We start from the raw sequence: 23668 nt of genomic DNA on the forward strand, positions 1-23668 counted from the left end.
TCACTCCCACAGGTACGACCACACACACACACACACACACACACACACACTTGACCTTTGTACTGGACACACAACTTAGAACTCTTTCTGTCTAAAACAACAGGACAGATATTACATTTTTTAGATAATAAAGACTCAAAAGTTGACAAACTGATGAGAAAAGTATTTATTTATTGGTGATACAACAACACAGGAAGCACCTTTAAAATCTGTCAAGACACGTGATGAATCTGATTGATAAATGACTCACTGATCGGTGTCTTTTGCATATGAGTCCAAGGCTCAGTTCGGTGATTTTATTTGACACTTTAGTAAAGTACAGAAAATCACCAAACTTTCCCTTTACTTTGATGCTTTTGTGCTCGTGCAAAAATATTTGTGCATACGTGTTTGTGCTTATTTTAAAAGTAAACTTTAGGGTTTTCATTCAAATGTAAAAAAAAAAACAAAAAAACTAGATTTACTATACAGGGGTTTTAAGGTAAAACAAATTTTCTTGTTGATTATTATTGGTTGGTATCTCTCATACTTTCATGGTTTAACAAGAAAGTACAAACTAAATAGGGTTAAACTGTGCACGACTCAACAAGAACAAGGATAAATATGGCTATTAGAAAAGGTTAAGGGTGTTTATTGTGGTTTGGGTTTGTCAAAAATATTGTAAAAACTATTTTTAAATGACTGGTAAAACTTTTAGGGCAATTAAGGAGGTTTTGTTTTACGATGCGTCTATGGTGCATCTCAAATATGAGGTGTCTGTCAATCAGTTCCCATTACATTTATAATCATTAGCCTCACGGAATAATTGCCTAAATCATATTGTGAAATCTGCATAACTTTACTCTCCTAAAAGTGTTGCTTCATTTTATGCCAATATCACAAAAATGTGACTTAGGCAATTATGCTGTGAGGCTAACGATAATGCAGTACCTAAAGAACAATTCAACAGAATGGTACAAATATTTGGCACATATATTCATTTATAGGCAAGGATGAACTGGAACGATTTTTGTGGTCAAAGGTCACACTCAATGCGACCTCATGTTTGTCCATTCTGATCACTGCAGTATCACATTAACGCCTTCCAAGTTGGTGCAGATGTTCACTTAGTGGCCAAAGATCAGGGTGATGACCTCTGTAAAAGCAGGTGAAGGACAGTGAAAGGAAAAGATAAGCGCTGAAGATGGAGCAGACAGTTTCAAACTCATTCTTGGTTCCCGTCCCTGTGTGTTTGTGTGCCTTCTTGTACATCTGGAGCTGCAGTAAATGTTTGGTTTGAGTGTTGACTTGAAGTTGAGCTTCAGTTCAGACTTGAGGTCAGGATCCGTCAACTTTAACCTGCAGGATGTCACACAGGCCCGGACGATTCTGAAGAACCTGGAGAACAAATAATAGACAGAATAAGAAAAATATCCTCCATGTTTTTAAAGTATATCTGAGTAGCAGTCATGTCAAAAATGTGTGGGAGAAAATAGTATTATCTCTAGCATTTACCTCATCTCTCATTTCCATAAAACACTTTCAAATCGCACATCAAAATATGTGACAAATTCAGTAATAGTGTGGTATGACCATAAACAGATGTATTTTTAATTTATAAAAACAAAGAACATTATAGGGAAATAAAGACTGAGAGGTGCTTTTATATTTAATAGATAGAGCACATTAAATATGACTAAATGATTATTACGCAGCTATTGTTTTGTGTAAACTGTGTACAGATTCATTCAGAGGTGTTGGCTGGCAATTAACCTATTAATACATGTCTGTGGATAGTGGGAGGAACCTGGAGAACCCACACAGAAACAGGGAGAACATGCAAATACAACACGGATCTGGACTGGGATCAAACCCACAACAAGGCAACAGCGCTAACCACCACACCACCATCCCCCCTGGCAGAACCATATGGGGCTATTTTAGGATTTTGTACTAAATTATCACTTAAAAAAGGCCAACTAAAAGTATTATCTGAATTAACCTTTTAGGCGCTGGAGTTTAGTTTTGTTTTGAATATTTGATTTTGATATCAAGATTTCAAAAAGCTGTCTTTTATTCAGTTATGTTGCTTGTTGCAATATTGCAACTTTGGCGCTTAAAGGGTTAACATGTATGATTTATGTGATACAGTCTACTCTCGTTAAACCGCCCGCCGTTATACCGCCATTTTCGCTCACCGCCAACCAAAACCATTGCACAAAAATCCCCAATGCATTATTCCATTAGCTACCGCCATTTCCGCCTATCGCCATCCGCCAGCCCAGTTCCATGCACAAACAACACTTATACCATTGATTTCCCGACCGTTATACCGCCAGCGTGATTGCCATCGAGTACACATAAATTTTAACAATGCACTGAAACAAACGCGCCAGACGCTGATCGCGACAAGCTACGAGTAGGTCTACGGAACGGCCACCGTTCATTTATCGCAGAACACTCAGTAGGTCAAGATGTCGGGAAGAGGACGTGGGATTAAGCCAAAGCCTCAAGATGATGGGGTGTCATTTCCCGACACGGTATAATAATGCTTAAAATGTTTCCCCACTTTAAATGATCCCTTACAACATAACAGAATCAAGATTTATTTAGAAACGCAATTAGAACGGGTTAACGGAGGCAGCATAGACATCATATAGTAAAGACATGCACATTATGGACGCAACCCGTTGTAACGCCATTTTCACTATACCGCCAATTTGGCCGTGAACGGAAGTTGGCGGTATAACGAGAGTAGACTGTATATTTGGAATACTGAAACCCTAGAAACCCTTATTCAATCAACTAAACTCAGCCAAAAATAAAATCAGTTCTCCGCTCATCCAACCTGATGTGTGTGACGTTGGTGTTTTAATAAGTTAGTTCAGATCCAAACTGACAAGTAAATTAACAATTTGAGGCAGTGATGAAAGACACAGGGCTGTAGGTTTCTTCAAAGAAATCTTTTTGTCTGACTCCAGCTGAAGAACAGATGAAACACATCTGTGACTGATCTTTTTTTTTTTTTTTAACTGAAATTTCATGATGATAACAACACAACCTGTTTTGAGTCCCAGTCCTGAGTTTGAGAAAGGCAGTGTTAGCATATTACAGTGTGTTACAATAGTTTAATGGATTATTTCATCAACAGGCCATACATATTTGATCAAAGTTATTAAAAAAGAATGAGAAATGCTTTCTATTCAACCCTCTTGAAGACATTCTGAATAGATGGAGAGTTTGACAAACTATGCAGACTTTAATTATCTCACTGCCAGCGGAGGCTAGTCCATGCACACACATAATTACCTGAAAAAGAAGTGCTATTTAACCCTTTCATGCATAGTGGTCACTACAGTGGACAGCTGTTCGAAGGTGTTCTCTTGTATATTCATCGATTTTGTTGTTTTACTTCCATAAACAGTGGACACTTATGCATCATCCCATACGCTGCAACTCATACCATTACTGTAACTTTGCTGTTCTAGATAAACCTAATAGGCAGTAACATGTTTGAGTGTAGAAAAAATGCTAATTGTTATTAGACTGTAATTAACAGGATTTTTTTTTTTTTTTTTTTGCTTTTTTAAATAAAAAGGTTTTTTTTTGCATATTATCTCCATGAAGTGAGTAATAACTAGTATTAGAGTATAATAAAATGTGATTAAACATCAGATTAGCAGCATTAAACATGTTTTTATTTCATAGTTTTCACACAGTGTATCAGTAAATACATGTAGTAAATACACGTTTCTTTGCTCCTAAACACATGGTGCCCAGCTGAGTGGACATTTTTGTAACTCCTTGAAAAACAGGTTCATACAAAAATTCAACTGCATTTTTTTTTTTTTTTTCATGCCCAAAGAGGAATAAAAATCACTCGGGAAAAACATCTTGATTAAGGTTCTCACAATTCATGCATGAAAGGGTTAAATATGTTACTTATATATATTCATTCTAGCCTAAATGTCTGAAATGAATTTTTTTTTTTAGAAATTGCTATAATACTCATTCTGTGCCCTATAATTAATGTCAATAGTTGTTAAAGTTGTTTTTAATTGTATTTATTTGGATGTGAATTTGTACCTGGGTCTGTACCATAAACCTGATTTTTCTGCTTTATCATGTGCAAGAATAATACTTCCTGGCAGTTTCTGGAATTAAAAGATGGAGATATATGTGCATATAAAATATGAGATTAATTTTTTAATCAAATACATTTATGTTTTTTTCACATGTTCAGTGAACTATAAATAGCTAATGAAATTACAGCTGTTAATAGTCACTAACAAGAGACAGAAAGACAGATCATGTCCTGTTCGGCCCATTACACACGTCTCTGTTTTACTCTGGTGTTTAGTGTTTTTATACTTGCTGAATATATGTGTGTATTTTATGTTTCTCTATATTATGAAACAGGTGCTATAGTATAGTTGCAGATCTGAAGCTACAGGCTTATTCCAAATGTCTGCTTAAGTGATCCATTACTTTAATATATTTAGAAAATATGTAAAATGTAAAAATGTGTGTGATGTCTGTTCATTCAGGTGTGTATTTTCATTATTTGAGACTCCTCTCATTAACCTTTAGTGTGCTGAGGATTTCTCCAAACAGGTGTTGAGCTTCCTGAGTGTCTGGTTCTTCAAAGTAATCAGCGGCCGAGACCTGGACCACGATGGACCTGATGTTCGCACACACACCTGCAGACACACACATACAGAGGAGGATGAACCACACAGCCCACAGTTCAAAGGTACGTCCATATGTGATGGAGCAGCAGAGTGTGTCTCACTGTGGAAGTGCAGGATGGCCTGTCCGCTCACAGGAGTGTGTGTCAGGATCAGTGTGTGCAGAGTCTTCAGTCCGGCTTCACACAGCTGTGTCGCCGCCTGCAGGCCTAAGTCGGTAATACGCTCCAACTCCAGCAGCTGCAGCTTTGAACAGCTTCGCACTAAAAGACAACAAAACACAGACAAAAGAATCTGCAGGTTTATTTTATGCTTTATTATCTGAGACCAAAACAAAAGAGATCAGGCTGTAAGAGTTATATGAACGTTCTGTTTGTTTATAGACAAAGTAGTGAGAACTGTCGCAGATTTAATTTTACAATATAAAGTTTCATTGTATGATATTTAGTGACCAGTGGTGGATGGTGAAATCATTTTTTGGTGGAGCACAGTCTGTTTTCAGATACACTATAACCTCATATCACCACTAGGATACGCCAAAGTACATGCACAACTATTTTAAAATATTGATTGATTGCTTATTTCCAATATCAACATTTAAAACTAAAACAACAACACAAATCTATATTAAAAAAGAAAACATATTCAAAAAGGAATTAATTTAAATTATAAGAAAAATACACAGTATGTGTTTTCAGTCATGTACTTTTATATGTAAATTTCACCCGTTCAATCCTTCAAACATGCACATTTTTCTATGACTCTATTGTTAAAGTCCCTGGCAGGTGTCTTTTCCACTGATAATAGGGACAATGCGTTTAGACCAGGGGTGGAGGTAGTGGGGGTAGATCACATGGCATTAAAAAAAATAAAAAAAAATACAAGTTGGCCTAAATGACACTGTTGTTTCCACCTCTACCAGGTTTCGAACCCCAACCTCCTGCAACATAGTCAGTAGTGTTATCCACTGAGCTGTCCGCTGATATATATTCATAAGTAGTGGACATGCATTGTTTTGTCTTGGATTTAAATCCCTGGTTTAGATGATCTTATATGACATTGCATTTCTGAGAAAGGTCTTGATTCTTTTCAGGATGTGACATTTACTCCTGTGGTCGGTGCTTGGGCACAAATTCTAACCCCAACCAATTAACCTATCGAGTGCATGTTTTTGGGTGGTAGGATGAAGCCAGAGTTCCCTGAGAGAACCCATGCAGGTGTAGTTAGAACATGAAAACTCCACACAGAAACATTCCTGGGGTTGGAATCAAACCGATGACCTCCTGCTTGCAGTTATATTTCCTTCATTTGTTATTATAAATAAAATACACACGTGTAGAACGTGATTTATGACTTACCGACACCAACCAATCCCTGAGTATCACAACTGGCCCCGCCCACACTGAGCGAGCTGAGGTGTGGCCAGCATCGACCAATCGTCTGCAGGCAGCGGTTTCCAAATCGAGTTGGCTGTTGACTAAAAAACAGACAGACTGTTTGAGTGTACCTGTACTGGTCATGCTTATAACATTATTTGTACCTTGTGTATTGTAAGAAACAGAGGCGCACATTCAGTAAAAAAAATCGCTATAAATGCGCCACACTGGACCTTTTATTACATGAATTATGGGCGGGGGCAGAACCTATAGGGAGCAGCCATTGCTGGGTGAAAGTGATGTACCATCATTGATTCTGGGTGATCGAGTGTTATTAAACAAGCAGCAGTCAGTGAGCAAGATTGAGTGGAAAGCACATGTTCAAAAGCAAACTATGGCTAGCAGTTAGTTTAGCACTCTGCCATTGTCCTAGAGACGTGACCCGGCACTGGCTGACAATGTGTCATCTTAGGCTGGTGTCTGCTACATGAGGACCGTTACTTTATTACTACTGATGCTGGAACAGCGCATGAAATGAGGCAACATGTCTGACCATGACTGACTGACGGAGCTGTGACGTAGTACTCCCACATACTTGACAGCAGGCTATAATATAAGTAACCTGACAGAACCACTAGTATTATGCATGATCTTTTGAAATAGCTAGCAATGAAAATTCACCACAGGTACACAAAAATTATAAAACGTAGTCATCTGTGAAACGGACAGGACTGAAAAAACAGCATCCAATCATTTTAACCGGCACATCGAAATGATTGAATGGTGATACGTCTGTCAAACTCAACTGCCATTTGTCCCTCCCCCCCTCTGTGCGTGCCCCTCTTCATGCACGAATCATGCATTCTCAGAGGCTTGGACCACTCGTAAGAGCTGGGGGGCGGGTTGATGCTGTACAGCGCTCAGGAACCCTCAGGAACAAGCATTGCCCATTCCATCCAGTACTCTGGAGGCGTGGCTTCGGGGGGAGGGCTGAAGAAAGGGGTTTGGACTGTGTAGCTTGCTCGAACTGTTTTTCCAGTATCTCCCACCCTACCTATAAATGTATGCGTGTGCTTGTGTGTGTACTGACCAAGGGTGAGCAGGCGCCACCTGCAGGCTGCTGATGTTCCTGCAGCCAGCACCCAGGGCCCAGAGAACCTCCTGACCGAGAGGATCTGAAGAACTCCTACACACAAGAGGAAACAACACAAACAAGCTGTGGTAAGTCATAGTATTACTACGACTGAAAATACCTCACTACACGTACTAAAAGTAGTTCTGCGTTTAAAACTTTAAAGTATGAAAGTAAGAGTATGAAAGTATAATTACCTAAATGTAAATTGTGAAAAGTCAGAATAGTTATCACCTATATGTGAGTGCGCTGAGGTTCCTGCAGTAGCAGCTGGCCAACCACAGCGTCCGGTCTGTGAGGATGTGAGGACACTGAGACACCGACAGATGGAGCAGACTGCCCCCTGCTGACCGGAGCAGAGCCTCCACCCCCGGCTCCACACTGCCTCTGTTAGACACAACACCACCACACAGGTAAACTACAAGACCCACAATGCACTTCAGGAATAAATATGTCATATTGTCATTCCATACCCCTTCGGTTTATGTCCTGATTTTGTTGAAACAAATCCTGTGAAGTTCTATCAAGATTTTCTGATCATGTTAAACCCTGAAACTGGACTCCAAAGTTGTTTATTTTTCAGTCGATTGAATGGAAATTTGTGCTGAACCCCCAAGAAAGTCCACGCATGTACCATTTATTTGTACATCAATGGGGGAAATTTCAGGAAATTTAAGTCTCAAGGCAATTCAAATAATCTTTCAGGGAGAAACCATAGTCACAATGTATTTTTCCAGCTCTGACGTAATATTTAGCAAGATAAATTTCAGCTCACCACTCCTAATGCACAAAGTGCTAATGCTAGATGCTATATGTGTTAGGATTAAAATGCAGAGACCAAATTTCTTCCTAGGCATGAAGAAGTGAATTAACTTTTACTCAGTTTTTTTATGCAGGACTGAATAACGTCTAAAAATGACAAATCAATATTAATAAAACAGACAATCCATGTTTGGTGACAACAAAATGAAACCTATTGGAGAGACTTCAGAGTTTAAAAAATGCAAGGTTCTTCATTTTAGGCGTAAAATGGATTTGAACCATTTACATGAAAGCGTGTTTTAAATGATCGTTCATCCTTCATCCCTTCAGTCCAGTGAAAAATATGCAACTGGGAGGCCCAGAATGCACAGCTGGAATTAGCTGTTACCATGGCAACACTGCACTTTTTTTTTCATCTTCAAACAGATAAGGAAAAGCTTTGTCACATTTAACAATACGCTGCAAGTCTTAGTGTTAATCCATGAGCTGTGTGTGTGTGTGTGTATGTGTGTTACCGTATGTTCCGGTGGTAATCTTCTCTCGTCTCATTGGTTCTCCGGCTTCGAGGCTTCAGGTTGTTTAGAACGACAGTTTGAGTCTGGGTACACCACTGAGACAGAGTGATGAGGAACTGCAAACACACACAACAGGGTTAACTATAGTTGATAAAATCTTGCCTCTGTGTTTTTTTCATCAACTAAAATAAAACTGAAATTGTGTGCAAACTGTTTAGGGTGTAAATTGGAGGATCTAATTGCAGAGTTTTTGCATAATTAGGCTGTGTCTTCATTATATACCTGTATATATTATCACCTAAAAATAAGAACTTTGTGTTTTTGAGTCCTTATATCTACAAATGGAGCTAGATATTAATGATCATTTCACAGCCTGTAAGTGTGTAAGTTCTTTCACTTCAGCTTTGATTCTGATGGAATACTTTACTCTTCCTACTAAAACACCCACGATCCTCAGCTGCAGTTGCCATTGTAAAAAGGCGTAAAACTGTTTCTACATGGCATGGAAAGTCTTTAAATGTAACAATTTCACTTAAGTAGAATCTGAAGCTCTGTGATTGGATGTTTGTTGGTGCATCCTGAGAGTTGTAGTTTCAATGTTTTCAGTCTTTTGTAGGTAATTGGGTTAGTTTCAGTTAACTTCTCTTTTTGAATAAACTGAATAAAGTCTCAGCTACAACTAGACTTAAGATAAAGTTGAATTTGTAAATTAACAAAAAAAAAAGTGAGGTCAAAAACCAAACCGAAACACTTAAAGCTATAATAATTTCACTACGCAGTGACTGATGTTGATGATGAAGACTCGTGTACCTCAGCTGATATTCTGCTGTTCTCCAGATGGAGGCGTGTCCAAACTGCTGGGTGCCTGGCAACAAAGCGCCAATCAGAGCATACCTCAGCCACTCGCAGCAACGAGCGCACATCCAAATACGGAAAGACACAGAAAAGCCCCGCCCTCAGCCTCAAGGCGTCTGGACCCAACCCTCTCTCACCATGACGACAAGACGGAGACGAGGGGACAGAGGACAGGACGTCTGTAGGAAAAGACAAGAAACCACAAAAAAATTAGACCGCTGTCACTGTATTTCAGCGACATGTTCTATCAAGAATCAATACCAGTTGAATTTGTGAGGTTGTCAGGTTCTGTCTCTATGGTCCAGTCCTGTGGTCTGGATGCAGGAGATCAATCAAACAATAGAAGTGGGCGGTACTTTCACTGGAGGAGAACTCAGCTAATTAAATAAAGTCCATATATGACTTCTATCAGTGATCAATAGGAACTATACTGATATCTCCAACCATTTACATGTTATAAGTAATCAAAATATGAAACATTATAAGTAAAGGCACATTTTTAATCAATATTTCTCAAAACTGTGAACAAACTTTGTAAACATTGCCCCAAGGAAGATAAATATACAATCGTTGGAGAAGATGTTTGAAGAAATTGCTAAAGAAGACGAAGAAGAAGATGACGACAAAGATGATGACAACACAACATGATGAAGACTACACCGGACACAGTTATCACAATGGCTCAAGACCTAACGGCTAGTGAGATAAAAAGTACAGAGTAAAATCAAGAAATAAAACGTGGTGGATTTACCGGATCCAGGTGTGTGTGTTCGAGCAAAGACCAGCCTCCTCAGCTCTGCAGAACTCCATAAGCCCTCTTCCTCTTCATCATCAACTTCATCCTCCTCTTCCTCCTCCTCAGTGCTGTGGTGACGACGGGGCCTTTTGTTCCAGGTCATACCCCACCTTCCACTTTCTCCAGCCCTGAAGAAGACAACCAAGACGAAGAATACAAGATATAGAGGAAGAGGAAAACAATGAAGAAGATCACCAACATGTTAAGGTAAGTCTGTAAAGGTAACTATTTCAACTTCAGGAGAATTTGAAGCTCTGTGATTGGATGTTTGTTGGTGCATCCTGGGAGTTGTAGTATAAATGTTTTAATTCTTTGTTGGTTAATTGGGTTAGAGTTTGAGTTAACTTCTCTTTCTGGAGCTGAAAATCCAACACTTCAACTGAATAAAGACTCAATTACAACTAGACTCAAAATAAAGTTGAATTTAAATGAACAAAAAAAAAAAGACCGTCTCATTTAGTTTTGCTGTTGAATGAATCAAAGGTTCAGATGAAATTCCACTGAAAATGAATGTGGGTCATTTTGTCCCACCAATGGAAGGTTGGGGCAGTAATACCAATCAAAAATTCATAAAAAATTAAAAAAAAAAAAAAAAAATCTGTATTTCTCAATTCTTTGAGGAAACTTGGTCAACCTAGCTTAAAACACATTTTTATAGACTTGCCTTTATGTGATGTTGTCCCTTTTTTAATGTTGAATATTTAATTTTACCCTGTTTGGTTATTAACTTATATTCTCATACATGATGTTGTTTTATCTCACTCCTTCATTTTTGCATTGATTTGACAGCATCATGTTATGTTATGTTATGTCTGCCCTCTTTGCTCTGATTCACTCAATTTATTTGAAGTGTCATGTCTTTGCGTTTGCTGTACATATCTCTTTTATTGTGTTGTTTTCTGTTTTCGTGTCTTTACTTGCATCTTGTATCCTGCTGTTGTGCCCTTCTGCTTTGTTTGTCAAAGCACTTTGTAAACTCAGTTTTTAAAGGTGCTATATAAATAAAGTTTTTATTATTATTATTATCATTATCATTATCATTATTATTATTATTATTATTATTATTATTAACCTTGCCCCAAGGAACCTCTGCTATGAATTTCAGTTGATTCCGGTTGATGGTTTTGGACTAAAAACTACAATTTCATAAAATCTATATAAGATAAGTTAAAATGTAAATGTCATCATGCCAATAATATGTTCTTTGAGGAATACCTGGAATATGAAGTAATAATTTTTCATTACAAAGATACTGGAAGAAAACCACCTCACCAGGTCATTTTGACCCACGAATGCATGTTAGGGTTAAGGGGTTTACTTCCCAGTTAAATCCTACAAAATGTGCTTCAAAGTGGTTTCTCCAAACTTCCACATCTGACATAAACAAACACAGTCTCCCACAGTTCTTTCTGAATCTGACGGAAAAAAGTATTCAAAACAGGAAGCAGAGTTTTCCGCCTCCACTCCTGATCTGATCCGACACTTGATGATGCCTCTCACATACCGTATCCTCTCTCTCCTCCTGTCTCCTCCTCTCTGCTGACCCCACGGTGAGGCGTAATGATGGGGAGGGAGGTGGACCAGCCCCCCCTCGACGTCCCATCCTCCTGAACCCAGAGACAGGGTCCGCATCCGCCCGGACAGACCGCTGGAATCACAGAGACCACACGGAGCATCAGAAGGAACCTGAACCTTCACAGGCAGCACACGATGCGTTCAGATGAGCTGTGGTGCATTCAGGTACCTGTAGTGATGGTGGCTGTACAGCTGCTCTCCCAGTCTGCAGGAACCTGACACACTGTAACTCCTCTGAGGACGAGAAGGAGCAGAAATTATATTTAGACCAGACATAAAGGTATCACTGGTGCCATGGTGTTTTTTTTTCTCATATTCATTTTCCAGGTGTGTTCAGGTTCTCTCACCCTGTTGCCGATGGTTTCCTGCATCTTGTTATGCAGGATGTCGTCCACGCTGCCGTCCAGACTGCGTCCACCTCGGATGTTCACAGATCCGTACGAGTCGGCGTGTATGTATGTGTCGCTGTTTGTGTAATGGTTGTGATGTGTGTGTGTGTTGAGCAGCAGTAAGTGTCTCTCTGCACGGTCAGCTCGCTCCAACAGCATCTCAATGAACGCCTGAAAAATCACAACACTTCCCCTTTAATATAATAAAGAGAGAATAGAATAGAATAGAATAGAATAGAATAGAATAGAATAGAATAGAATAGAATATCATTATTGTCATTGTAACTAGAGGTAGACCAGTATATCGGCCGGTCGATATATCAGGCCGATATATAGATTATTTCAATATCGGCCTTAATGTTTTTTTTAAAGCCAATATTTGATCTGTTGTAAAAAATGTTATAAGATATTTGATCTGGCACCTCTGTGGGCAGCACTTGAAGTTCAATAAATGTTACAAGAGTACCGTACTTTCCGGGCTACAAGGCGCACCAGAATATAAGCCGCAGGTGTCCACATTGTGACCTGAGATATTTACACAGAAAGATGGTAAACAGAAAGATTATTTAAGTATTTATTTCCATACCTTAACTGCTTTTTTCCAAACAGTACCTGTAACACGGCAGTAAAACGGCAGGAACACGGCTGGTTCAAAAACCAAGAAAAGTCATTGATCGCTATCTTCGTCTTCTTTCTGCTCAGTAAACCACTGCAGTCGTCTTCTCCAGTGTTGGAGTTGAACAGCCTCAAATTCCCCGACACACTCCTTCTCAGTCTCTCCTCCGTTGTTGCTCAATGGCACTTCCGTGCGGCAGCTCTATTTGCTTCTTAGTCAGACGCATCGATTGCTTTTGTTGTGGCAGTTTCCCGTCATTCAAAATCAGATGAAGACTATATTCTGACACTAATTTACCGTAACTGAATACTAAGTCCTATTTTAATAGAAGTTAAAAAACTTAACTTAACTATACTCTATACCTAAGTGGTGATCTGATACAGACACTTCTGCATCAGAGATGAGCCGAGCCAGTCAGTCTTCAGAGCCTTACATGTGTTTATTCATGAAGCACACAAAGTAAACACACGGGACGGTTCTCCGGAGAAGAGCCGACGTCGTTCTGAATTCACAAGCCTTCATACCCTTTTTCCCATCCTTCTAGAAGGTTCGGTGTGTTTTTCCACTGGCAGAAACCATCCCACGGTTTCTATCAGCCCCGGAAGCTCCCCCCATTAAGACCATCTTTGGTCAGGCACATCTGTGCCGTTTACCCTACTTGCTGCATACACACACTAGGTCATTTTGGTCTTCTTATCACTTGTTTTGTTTCTTTTTTTAATTAAGTAATGCAGCTGTGCTGGATGAGTCACTAGATGGTCTGGGTGTACTGCCCAGAAGTTATTAAACCAGCACCAACCCGGCCTACCATGGTCAACATGGTTTGCAGGGTCAGCAGCCGGGTCAAGGAACTTCATACCACAACCAGCAGAGAATCTTCCTTTCACAATTGTTTACAAAAGCTTGCGCCTGCAGAATCATCAGCAGGGCCTTCTTCCATGAAAAGACACATGCAGGGCCTTCTTCAAACAGTATCTCTTTACATTATTTACCTTATTTTATTTTCTACACTTTTAACTTAAAAGCTGCGAAATATGCATTTCTTCGTGTGTTTTCCATGATGAGGGTTTGTGTATGACACGCAAAATGATTGTTAAAAGTTCAGATTAAAACTTCTCCTCTCCACATCACCTCTTCCACCTGTCTCTCACTTTAGCGCTTCCTGCTAGAGCGCCCCCTGGTGGCCATTAGCCTGTATAAATCTATACTCGAGCTGCATCGCTGTATAAGCTGCGGAGTTCAAAACGAGAAAAAAGTAGCGGCTTATAGTCCGGAAAGTACGGTACTAATTGTATGTGTATTGATAATTTCATTCATATTGCTGCATAAAAATCTTAGTTATCTGAGTGTTTCAATTGTATTTTATGGTCAATGTGCTTTAAAAAAAAAGAAAAAATTGGCCTTTAATATCGACTGTAGATATCGGCCATTGGCTGACTCCCATCTCACCGATGTAGAGTTAGATTCAGGATCATAATTTAGACAACAAAAAAAAAAAGTGAATCACCTGCAGTTTAGCTTTGGCCCGGGCTTCTTTTTCTGCTGTTTCTCTGAGGAAATGTTCAATATCCACCATCTCCCTGAGGAAAAAGACACAGACACACACACACACACAAGGTTTTGTTTATGAAATTACATTAAAATACGAATTCATGTTCTTTTTATTTTCTTTGTAGTACCTCTGTGGAGTTTTTAAAGTAAAACACTGGGTGCATAAAGGTCAACTGAGTATTTTTCTAAAGAAAGAACTGCTCATACACTCAGTCGTAGTCTATATGGTAGGTAATTTATCATGTTAAATTAGGGGTGTCAAACTCACCAGTAACATAACATAATAACCACTGTAGCCTATAAATAATGTCAACTCCAAAGTTCTATCTGTAGTTTAGTGTGGAAAAAGTAAAATTACATTATGCTAAATGTTTACATCTACAAAGTATTAAAAAAAAATGTGAATCTCGTGAACAACCTGAAATTTCTTAAGGAAAAAAAGGTGCAATTTGAACAATATTCTGCCTCAGTTTGTCATTTACTCATGTGCATTACAATATACAGATCACAGTGGATGTACAAATACACAAAACATTTAGGAACAGGCAGAAAATTGTTAAAATCACATGTACTTCTCTTGTGACATTTCAGGTTCATATTTGCTCAGATTATTCACATTTTTTTGTGAAAAGATAGTTTGTAGATGTAAATATTTTCATGTAGTTTTACTTTTTTTACATTAAAACAAAGAGAACATTTGGAGTTGTCATTATTTATAGGTTATTATCATATTTTACTTTAGATCGTATTTGCCTGTAAGTGGCCCCTGAACTAAAATGATTTTGACACCATTGACTGTTAATATCTTAACTGTTAATTTTGCATATCACAAATTCATCTCATGGGTCGAATTGGACCCTTTGGTGGGTCAGTTTTGGCCCACGGACCATATATTTGACACCCCTGTTTTAAACTGTGTAGAATATTGTGATTGTAGTACCTCTGTTTAATTAACATGAGATGTCTTCTGAAAAATTGAATTTTGTATAATTTAATTGCCATCTTCTTTAAAAAATGTTCACCTAATAACAGCAATACTCATGTGAAGAAGCTATCAGCAAAACACAATCATTCCTGTTTGTAGAGGTTAACTATGATCTGCATTTAACTGTTTTTAATTTGAGATGATTTTTTTTAATGAATTTAAGAAATCTCATAGTAATTCCTAGATGGAAACAGCATTTTTATTTTACACAAATACATGTTTTAAACAGTCAATTTAGTTTTCTCTTCACTTTTTTACAAAATGGCCTCAAGCCTCAAAATTTCCAAAATGTACGTTTTACTGTGAGTCCAATGAGTGATTTTTTTTATAAACGCTTTATTTCAAAAGTACATTCCATGAAAATGAACATGAAGACCCAGCCAGACAAATACAAACACACACAAACCCTGAGGACTGTGGGCTTCTGTCATCTTACATTTATATCCACAGTAAACAGTGTGTGTGTGTGTGTGTGCGTGTGTGTGTGTGTGCGCGTGTGCGCGTGTGTGTGTGTGCGTGCGTGTTCATTGAAGCAGACTAAACCTGACATGTCCTCTATCACCACATCATGTTGTGTTTGTCTGCTGTTCTCTGTGTTCTAACACATTTGCATGACAATATAAAGTGTGTTTAAACATTTCATTTCTTTACAGAAAAACAGGTGTTTGGATGAAAATGATCCAGTAGTGAAAAAACATTCAGAAATACAAAAGACGAGTGAAACCTCAGACATACTTACTGTTGTCGTTCACTCAGCTCTTTCTCTTTCCCTTCCAGATCTTTCTTCAGTTGCTCCATCATCTCCATGGCAGCAGAGACCTGAAAAACAGCTAAATTAAATACTTCATATTTGCTTGGTTTATTAAGACAATAATAATAACAATAACAATAAATAACAACCACGGACATCACAACATAAGATAAAATAAGTAATTTTAAAAAAATCATCAAGACAGGTGCAAATTTGTGCTATCTCAAATATATTATTATTATTACTATCTTAGGTTTCATTAGAAAGTAGAAGGATCTTAGTAAATATTTTGGATTTATTTCATTAAATGCATTTTAAATGGGTTTTGGTGGAGGGACAGCAGGTTACACCAATTTAGTAGAAAGGCCACAAAATACAAATATTTAGGAAAAAAAAGTATTGTTATATTATGAATACAATAATGCATTACTATAATAACATATTAATTAAATAACTATTTTCTTCTGAGTATTAAAGTAAAACTAAGATTAAAAGTAAAACCAGCAGTGAAAAATAATTTTGTTAATTAAAAAAAGCCAAAATTACAGAAAAAAATAATGAACAACACTAACTAAAACAAAGAGCTGCAGGTAAATTCACATTTGTATTCATGTACCTACAGATAGTAACAATATATCCTGAGACTGAAAACTTTAGGTTTTTTGACAAATGTATATTTTACAACGTGACAAAAACCCAAAATAGACTTAATTCATGGATGGAATGTCCAACATGAGATTACAATAATCAATCAATGAGTTAGGGCTTTAAAATTTGTACTTAACCTCAGTGCTTAATGTTAAACAGTATTCAGAGCATTCAGAAGTTACACGTTACATCACATCACCATAGTCCAGCAGATATTAATTTGGCAGCAAAAAGTATTTTGTTGTTCTTGAAAGAAACGTAAGACTGGATTTAAAAAGAAAACCCCCGTTTCAATTTCAGTTTCATCTTTCGTAAAGCATATTTCATGTCATCCTACCATTTTCAGCTTCTACAAATAAAAGCTTTCCTGATAACAGCTGACAAGTAAATTAAAACTAGTCAGTTGAAAAAAAATTAAAATGCAGCTTATTTTGCAGTTAGAAAAGAAAACTTTGTAAAACTCAATTAAAACCAAAAACAAAATGGAAAGATTTAATAAAAATGATTAAAAATGCTGTGATATAAAATTGTGTTGTTTGCAGATATATAAGAAATACTTTAGAATATTCAATAACATAAATAGTACTGGGCCAAGAACGGACCCCTGTGGTACTCCACTTCTTTAATAATATAACATATTTCTGTTACTTCTCTTGAAACCATTCTTCCTTTCTGAAAGCTGAATTCAAAAACCAATCTGAAACATTATAAATAAATAAAACCTGACAGCCGGCTGTCATTTGCTCCTCTCACCTGTCTGGACAGGTATGCCGCTCTGTCCTCCACTTCCTGTTTCTCACCCCTCAGTCGTTCCCTGTCCAGCCTCTGCTGCTCTAGCTCCGCCTCCCTCTTCTGTAGCTCCACCTTTAGTCGGCTCAAGCGCTGGTTCACCCTTTCCTCCACCTCTGCGAACGTCCGGGTGATCTTCCGATCCAGACCGAGCCCCAGTCTCTCCTCCAGGCCGATCCTCACCGCCATCCCCAGCTCCAGTTCCACATTCTTCCCCCAAAAAGGTTCTAGAGAACCAGGGAGGGCCAGGGCAGTGGAGGGGTCAGCGGGCAGCCCAGCAGAGGTGGAGGGACCTGTAGTGGTGAACATTTCCCTGAGCAGCCGGATGGAGGCTGACGATGACGCCAGGTCCAGACATGCCAGAGGCAGGGGGAGGCTGCGGGGCTCCATGCCCAGGGAAGAGCTCTGTGTCTGGGCTACAGCTGGGCCAGGGAGCGGGAGGAGAGCACCAGGTCTGGAGCTTCGAACCCGAGCCTAAAAATGAGGTGAATAACATGCAACAATGTAGTTAAGGCTTGTATTTTAATCGTAGCCTCAACTCCAGCCTCTCATGTGCCACATCTCAAAGTTTCTAACACTCAGTGATCGACACTATATGAACAAAAGTATGTGGACACGTTGAATTCAAGTGTTTCTTTTCTAACAGGGGTCTGGGGTACAAAACAAAAATGACAAATTTCAAAATATAGTTTTATATTTGAGAAATATTATTGCATTGGTTAGTTTGGTTTAAATTGTTATCTTTGCTTCCAAAATACCTCAGAGATGGTTTTAACTTCATTTCTCTCAACATTGATTTAGTTTGTTTAATCCATGACTATGATTTTTAATGTTCTACCTCTAAATTTTTAAAATATTTTTCTTACTCTGACTAAATCAAGAAGAAAAATCTCCCATTAAACGTAGAAATATTGATGTTTATAAACAAAATGGAAAAAAATATTGGGACACATCATGTCTACAGCTGCAAGATGTCCTGTTCATGCTGATTTGAGATAAAAACATCAATATTTCCTTAAAGTTTAATTGGAGATTTTTCTTCCTCAGTGAGATGTGATGAAAGTAGATGATTAGTTGTGATAAAAAAATTATTATTTACAGTCAGAGCATGAAAAATATTTGAGGAATTTAGAGGAAGAACATTAAAAATCATAGTCATGAATTAAAAAAAAATAAAATCAAAGTTGAAAGAAATTAAGTTAAAACCACCTCTGAGGCATTTTGGAAGCAAAGATAGCACTTCAAACCAAACTACCCAATGCAACGATATTTATCCCAATATAAAACTATATTCTGACATTAGTCATTTTTGTATTCCAGACCCCTGTTAGAAAAGAAACACATGAATTCAACATGTCCACATACTTTTGTCCATACAGTGTAGTTCTTATATAATTACAGAGTTTAGAGGCGGAGGTTATCAAATCGTGAACTATAGAATAGAATAGAATAGAATAGAATAGAATAGAATAGAATAGAATAGAATAGAATAGACTTTAATGTCATTGTGTGTTCAATGAAATTAGAAGTGCTGCTCCAGTCAGTGCAACAATATTAACAAAATAAAACAATACGTCAGGAAATAAGAATAGAGCGAATATAAAATTAGAGTACTAAAAAGATAAGAAAATAGAATATAAAAGTTTACAAAAAGTAAAATAAGAACAGAATTAAGAGTAGAATAAAAATAAAAATAGACTAAATATGAATAGACACAATATCAACAATAGTGACAGTATGTATAGCCTATCTATAAACTCAAGTTTATATAAAAAATAGTGCATTTATGTTTGGATAAATATTGAATAAATATTGCATTGCTATCTCTTATTTTGAAAATTGTCAAATTTTATCCGATATTTTACCTGCGACAGCACCAGCAGAGTCTCGTAGGTGTGTCGGCTGACCAGGTGAGCCCTGAGCTCAGGTACAGATGAGAACCTGAAGTCATCACCACAGCGAGGGCAAAAGTAGGGCAGCTCTGAGGAAGAGGAGGCAGAGGAGAAGGAGGAAGACATGATTCAGCGACGAGCCGCAGACCTAAAAGACAAAACAGAGATGAGGGAAAAAAACACTTTACAACTGCGAGAATGAAACGAGGCCAATACACACACGCCTTAAAAATGAATAAACCTGAACGGAAAACTAGGTCAGTGTGTGTGTGTGTGTGTGTGTGTGTGTGTGTGTGTGTGTGTGTGTGTGTGAGTGAGTGAATATGTGTATGTGTGAGTTCACTACATAATTGATTTTGTCCAGATAAAGATTTGATGAGACTGAAATCTGTAGATTAAAAAGAGAAATGCTTCAGCAGAATGAGTGATTCAATGTTCCACTTACCATGGTGCTACATTTTCATACAGCAGCATTTGCATATCTAACACACACACGCCTGTTGGATATGACATTAATAGGACACGTGTGTACTGCGAGGATAATCGTCCACTGAAGCATACATCTTCTGCTTCACTGAGTGTGTCACTGGATAAAAATACATAAAAACACACTTGCTGATGCTGCACAGGGTGTGTACAGTGTGTTTTTCTTCTAGTCTTGCAAGGGGTTCTATTTGCTACCATTAGCCCCTTTTCCACAGCACTTCTGTTCCGGGAATAGGGCTGCATGATATTGGAAAAAACTGACATTGCGATATTTTTTTTTAACCCTGTGATATATATTGCGATATGAAAAACTACTCAAGAGGATATAATATCTGTGTGGTGCCGACATTAATGGTCAAACAAATTAGTTGTGTTTCCTTTCATTGTGTCAACAGGTACAAGACACTATCGACACAGAACGCACAAATAATTCCAGAAAACTGATGTTGCTTTTCTTTTTGGCACCAAGTCTTTGTTTTCAGTGATTTTCTCCTGTTCGTTGCTCATGTTTCAATGTTACCAGCAACTCCCTCCATGTGCAGGGGGTGTGGTCTGCTTTGGCAAAATGTTTAAGAAAGACTGTGATTGGTGGATCGCTGTGTGCAGCAAGGTTGTAATAGTTTTGGAGTTTTCATTATAGTTTAGTTTTATTTAGTTTTGACTTTTTTTTCTCATTCAGTTAGTTTCAATTCATTTTTAGAGCAGGTTTGCTAGTTTTTACTAGTTTTCGTTTTTTCTCTATGCTTAGTTTTAGTTTTAGTATTAATTTTAGTTTTGTTGTATCTTTTCTCTTCTTCGCTGTCATATTCAGATAAATCCCAGACAGGACTCTGCTGCTTTCTCCCAACTTTAGTCTCCATGTTTCCAGGTAGAGTGGGGACCAGAAGACGACTGGAAACCACAAGTGTCGAGAAGTGTCGGACCGTGAAATACCGTATGGTGCCACTAGCTAAAATTGCTAGAGCAAAATAAATCACTTTCGTATCAATCCGACTTTGACAAAGATGAAAACAAAGGGAATTATATCCATAATTTTTATGTTTTAGTTTGTTTTGTAAACACACAATACAGTTTCAGTTGGTTATGTTTTTTTTTTTAATTATAGTTTTTATTTATTTCAGTTAACAAAAATGTTTTTTCAATTCAAGTTTTCGTCATTTCGTTAGTTTTCGTTAACAATAATAACCTTGGTGTTAAGTGTGTGTCAGGTACCCAGGTTGAAATTAGATGAGAACATGTTGAGTTAATTTGCCTCTTACATTGCAGGACCTGCAATGTGACTATTGCACACACGCACATTGCAATAATGATGCTCAAACGATATACTGAGCAGCTCTATCCGGGAATATTCCACCTTTATTCCGGAATGAGGTCTGTGGAAATGAAATGGTGGGATCATCTGGTCCCACCTCTGTAATGATTAGCCATGATGTGTCCCAATATTTTTGTCCATATAGTGAAATTCTTGGTTGCCTTGATTGCCTACCTGCTGGATAACCACATGTTCTACTGTATTGCTACATTGTTTTTACTTGTAGAGTCAAAAGTGCATGTTGGGAGAGTCTTCCAGTGCAACTAATTGAAAAACCATGAGCAATTCCAGCAGTTTCAGCCAGACTAGCCACTGTTAGCATTTTTTAAGGACTGTGTTCAGTTCAACATGGTGCGGGTGTAGCTCTGCTGCTACACACTCCTGCTAGTTTCACTTCTAACAATATTGGCTGCTTAAGAGAAAATCCTTTAATTCTTCTTTCTGAACAGTTTGTCTTTGCAGGGGTGCCAGAGTCTATGCCCACTGCCAACAAGTGAAGGTACAGAACACCCCGGACATGTTGCCAGTTCATTGCAGGACCGATATGTACAAGCCAACAGCCATATCTTTGGATGGTGGTAAGGAGAACATGTAAGCTCCACGAAAAAAGGCCCATGCCAGTCAGCACTGGAATCAAACCAGTACCAAACTGTGTTGCATTTTCAGAATCACTTTCGGTCCAGAATGCTGAGAAAGAAGCTTTGTTGTTGCAATGGACGATATATTAGCTTATACTTCATGTCGATACAAGTACTTTGATATTACCACAACTTCCACTATCTTCAGTTTTGAAGGTGAGGTTAAGATGATCCTTGGAACTTGGAAAGATCTGCTTGAATGCACTGTAATTTTAAGTCTAAGCTAATAACTAGCACAGACTATACCAAAGAATGTAGGCAGCATTATGTTATAATGAAATGCAATTATGTAAATATCCAACATTGTAATTTCTGATGGACAGTGCAAAGGTTAATGGGTCTGGGTCCTTTTCGCCCTGTGTCAGTGAGGTCCTCATAAGTACAGATACAGTGTGTGTGTGTGTGTGTGTGTGTGTGTGTGTGTGTGTGTGTCCTCTGGTCAACCCCATGCAGAGGAATTTTAACCACGGATGGATGAGCAAGAAGAAAGAAAAGATGAGTCGGGGTGTGGACCAACCCCACCTCCCCCAAATGTCTCCTCACTCTGACCTCTTTGAACCCATATTTTATTTATTTTCTGCTTATGTTGCCATTATTTGTCTCATTTTAATTGAAATTCAGTTGTGTTCAGTCCAGTGTGTTTGATTTAGAGGAATTCAGGAGGATCTACTTGCGGAAAAGATGTATAACAATCAAAATTCTGTTTTTGTTAGTATATAATCACATCGAATTGTGAAATATATTTCCAAGGGAGTGGGTCACCTCATATCAGACTTCCTTTTATTTTATTTTATTTTATTTTATTTTTCAGTTTTATTACAGGTGGCATCTAGCACTAAGGTCCATTACTGTAACCTACTATGCTTGAGTGCAGATCAGTGTTTAGATGCTTTGACTAAAAAACCCAGAACTTTAAAAAATAAAAAAAAATCTTCACTAGATGTCACTGAATTTTACACACTGAACTTTTAAATACCCATTGACCAGGTTTACATTGTACCAGTAAAACCTAGTTTGTTTGAAATTCATAAGTAAAAAGCTCGTGTGCTTGACAAATACCCATAACATTAATGGAAATTTTACATTTTTAAACTATTTTTTATGTATTTAAAAAATTGTTTTAAAATATAAAATATAAGAATGTATAAAAAAAAAAACAATCTATCAAAAAATCAATTTGATTGATCAGGTCAAGAAAGACCAGACAACAAAAAACCAAACCACTCACAAATAGATAAATTAACACCACAAATAATAAAATCACCACTACAACTATTAATAAATATTATTATTATTGTTATCATTATTATTATTGTTATCATTATTATTATTATTATTATTATTATTATTATTATTATTATTATTACTATATTTTTGCCATTATTATTGTTGTTATTGTGGTGTTGTTGTAAAAATAATAATTCATGTACTGACTTAAACTAAATGAATGTGGTGAATGATTATATGTCAGGACTGTATTTAAACAGAAATGATAAACGGCACAAATATGACTCATGTTTTCGCAGTATCTCCAAACTCAATAACTGGGATTCTTTTAAACTCCTACCTTATTTCCGGTGGCTCTACCTGTCCGCGCGGCGGTCCGTCAGCCTCATTCTCAGTCCCGTTGCCATGGTTTCCAGGTCAGGGCTCTAGTCATGCCTGCTCGGATCGATTCGGTCTTGTTTTTGTTTGTTTTTTTAATCCGGTACCGTGACAGCTCCACCTCGTATGTTGCAGCCACCGCCTCGCGCGCCGCTGTCTCGCTTATCCTACCGCCAGCAGCCTGTCCGCGTGCTGCTGCCGCCGCCGCTGCTACTGCTGCTGACGTCAGAGCCGCGTGACACTTCGGTGTGTCGGTGCTGAGGTTGTGGGGATGTGAGGCAGAGGAGGGCGGGGCGAGCGCGAGGCCCATCAATGAGCAGCACGAGCT

At 38.0% G+C, this 23668-nt stretch overlaps 1 protein-coding gene across 1 annotated transcript; it reads right to left on the reverse strand.

Moving 5' to 3' along the window:
- Window positions 1-151: 151 nt before the first annotated feature.
- Window positions 152-23543, reverse strand: LOC115438617 (F-box only protein 41-like). Its single transcript, XM_030162351.1, has 17 exons — window positions 23303-23543; window positions 19273-19447; window positions 17372-17881; window positions 15959-16038; window positions 14191-14263; window positions 12026-12238; window positions 11848-11912; window positions 11608-11751; window positions 10059-10231; window positions 9263-9486; window positions 8453-8568; window positions 7410-7562; window positions 7134-7229; window positions 6026-6144; window positions 4772-4930; window positions 4564-4679; window positions 152-1377 (listed from the first exon to the last, which is right to left on the reverse strand). Exons 2-17 carry the CDS (start codon window positions 19423-19425, stop codon window positions 1318-1320), a joined length of 2454 nt encoding a protein of 817 aa, XP_030018211.1. The 5' UTR covers window positions 19426-19447; window positions 23303-23543; the 3' UTR covers window positions 152-1317.
- Window positions 23544-23668: the final 125 nt, after the last annotated feature.

The sequence above is a fragment of the Sphaeramia orbicularis genome, chromosome 18, assembly GCF_902148855.1.
Source record: "Sphaeramia orbicularis chromosome 18, fSphaOr1.1, whole genome shotgun sequence".
NCBI lineage: Eukaryota > Metazoa > Chordata > Actinopteri > Kurtiformes > Apogonidae > Sphaeramia > Sphaeramia orbicularis.

Bases quoted from the DNA above. Each gene is read 5' to 3' on its own strand.
- LOC115438617 (XM_030162351.1), bottom strand. From the start codon at position 19,425: ATGTCTTCCTCCTTCTCCTCTGCCTCCTCTTCCTCAGAGCTGCCCTAC. The intron at 6,145-7,133 runs GTCAGTACACAC...TCTGTTTTTTAG, and splicing joins GTGGCGCCTGCTCACCCTTG to TCAACAGCCAACTCGATTTG. The intron at 4,680-4,771 runs GTGAGACACACT...GTGTGTCTGCAG, and splicing joins GGCCATCCTGCACTTCCACA to GTGTGTGTGCGAACATCAGG.